Source organism: Aspergillus mulundensis (assembly GCF_003369625.1).
Source record: "Aspergillus mulundensis strain DSM 5745 chromosome Unknown scaffold_0, whole genome shotgun sequence".
In the NCBI taxonomy this organism is placed as follows: Eukaryota; Fungi; Ascomycota; class Eurotiomycetes; order Eurotiales; family Aspergillaceae; genus Aspergillus; species Aspergillus mulundensis.
Window position 1 is genome coordinate 3171121 of NW_020797888.1, and position 2388 is coordinate 3173508.

At 44.3% G+C, this 2388-nt stretch overlaps 1 protein-coding gene across 1 annotated transcript; it reads left to right on the plus strand.

The window, feature by feature from the left end:
• Positions 1-898: 898 nt before the first annotated feature.
• Positions 899-2176, plus strand: DSM5745_00790 (uncharacterized protein; the record flags this gene model as incomplete). Its single annotated transcript, XM_026742806.1, has 2 exons — positions 899-1005; positions 1054-2176. The coding sequence occupies 2 exons, from the start codon at positions 899-901 to the stop codon at positions 2174-2176; spliced, it is 1230 nt and encodes a 409-aa protein (XP_026608651.1).
• Between the last annotated feature and the right edge of the window lie 212 nt (positions 2177-2388).

The following is a 2388-nucleotide window of genomic DNA, read 5'->3' on the forward strand; positions in this document are numbered from 1 at the left end:
ACGCGTAATTTATTATATTAAGTAACATGGGCTAATAAAACCTTTTCCTGCGTGTTAATAAGGTGTTTTTTTAAATTTTTAATATATTATATAAGGCCTAGTTTTCTTTATTTATTTTTATAGGTGTTAATAATTAACTTAATATTTATTTATAATTTTTTGTATATTTAGCTTAGGTTTTAAAAACTTTATAAAGTAGTAAAAAAAAAGCGCTTTCTAAAGCTTTAATTTATTCTTACTAAAATATATTATAATAAAAATTAATAAAGTTATAATTATTTAAAAATAATATATATAATTAAAATTTATAATTATTATTACTTTAAGGTTATTATTACTATGTGGCTGACCCACTAGGCCCGGAGCGGCCTAGTGGGTTTGGCCGAAGGCTCAGCGGTGTGACAAGTATCTCCTTTGTGACCTACTCATAGTTAGTTAGCATTGGGTGAGCAAGCTTTGAGACCTTTCTCCTTGCATCATTTTCCGAGCAAGCGAGCGATTACCTGCCTGCCTTTATTTGCAAAAAGTATACCCTGCGCTGTGATGACTAGTCATGCATTAAGCCTTCCACTCCTTCGGGGCTGTATAACATTAGAAGAAGCTCTTCAGCAGGAAGAGGATATGCTTCTCGACGTGTCTTATCCGGATTCTCGTATAGAATTTTTTGTGTTTCTCTACGGCCATCGCAATGATATTGCAGCACTTGTTTCAGGCCATTTGGGACTGGATCAACCCAATCAGTGTCGCGTCGGAGAAGTGAAGGAGTGGATACATGGCAGCTTCAACGTTTGCATCCCGGTCCACGTTGAAAATTGGAAAAAATGTTCGGCTAAGCGAGTCCTCATCCGATTCCCTCTGCCATACAAGGTGGGAGAATCGGCTTACCCTGGAAACGCCGATGAGAAGCTCCGTTGTGAGGCAGCCACCTTCATTTGGATACGAAAGCATCGCCTTGATATCCCGATCCCTCGCCTTTGGGGATTTGGATTTGCTGGGGGTCAGACCGTATGCATTCAAACACACGTGGACATCTAACTTTGATGCTAACAATAGTTGGTCGCAGTTCACTACTCCCGAAAACATGTCCATGACAACCCTGGCATTCTGGTACTCCAAGCGATTCGTGTCATGGCTCTTAGGATTTCCGCTACCTTGTCCTTATATAAACTATCGTCGTCAACAGGTGCTGGAGCACGGCTACCTCGTCATGGACTATATTGACGAGCCAGGAGTGCAAATGCTATCAGAGACATGGGACAAGCTGCCACATGATCCGGACAGAACAGCTAACTTCTACCGGGACTTATCTCGCATTATGCTTTCTCTGAGCCAACATCCATTACCTCGGATAGGGTCATGGACGATAGACTCAAACGGAATATTACAACTTTCCAACCGGCCTCTCACTCTTCGCCTTCATCAGTTGGAGAATGCTGGTATCCCCACAAACATCGGTCGGGGTTTGACATATCCGTCAACCGATTCATACTACCTCGATATTTTGTCCTGTCACGACAGCCGTATACGACACCAGCCGAACTCCATCCATGATGAGGAAGACGGACGTGCCCAGGTGGCGAACCTCAGCATCATGCGGGCGCTTCTTCCTCATTTCACTGACCGAGAACTCCGCCAAGGTCCTTTCTTCTACAGACTCACAGACGTCCATCAAAGCAACATTTTCGTCGACGATCAATGGCATATCAAATATCTAGTGGACCTTGAGTGGGCATGCTCACTTCCAGCCGAGACCTTGCGCCCTCCATATTGGTTAACTGATCATGCTGCAGACAACATTCTTGGTGAAGGCCTCATCAAATTCAGCAAAGCACACGACCAGTTTATGGAAATCTTCGAGGAAGAAGAGAAGCGATATCCGCCTCTATTTAATGTCCACGCATACCGGACAAATATCATGAGAAAAGGCTGGGAAGTCGGAAATTTTTGGTTCTTCCAAGCCTTGGATAGTCCCAAAGGCCTATTCAACATTTTTCGCGACCATATCCAGCCAAGGTTTGCACCATCTCAGAGTGCTGATCCATCAGACTTCTCGAGAATAGTATCCGAGTACTGGACTGTGGACACCAAGGGTGTCATGGAGGGAAAGTTGAAAGACAAGGAAGATTACGAAAATGAGCTACGTCTGCGTTTCCAAAATGGTCGCGATGGCACATGATACTGAGGCGGAGCAACGGTGGTTTAATTTTTCGTCAAATGCATAGATCTTTCGTGCCATATGAATCACTTTAGTCCTTTCTGCGTCTTCTCTGGGCATCAAGTCCTGACGACGATAGCTGTTGCATCGTCACCTGGTCTGTGAGACCTCTTGTAACAGCTGCATGGTCCTCCCGGGCCTGCCGCTCGGCAGCCGCTCTAGCAGCCGCCTCA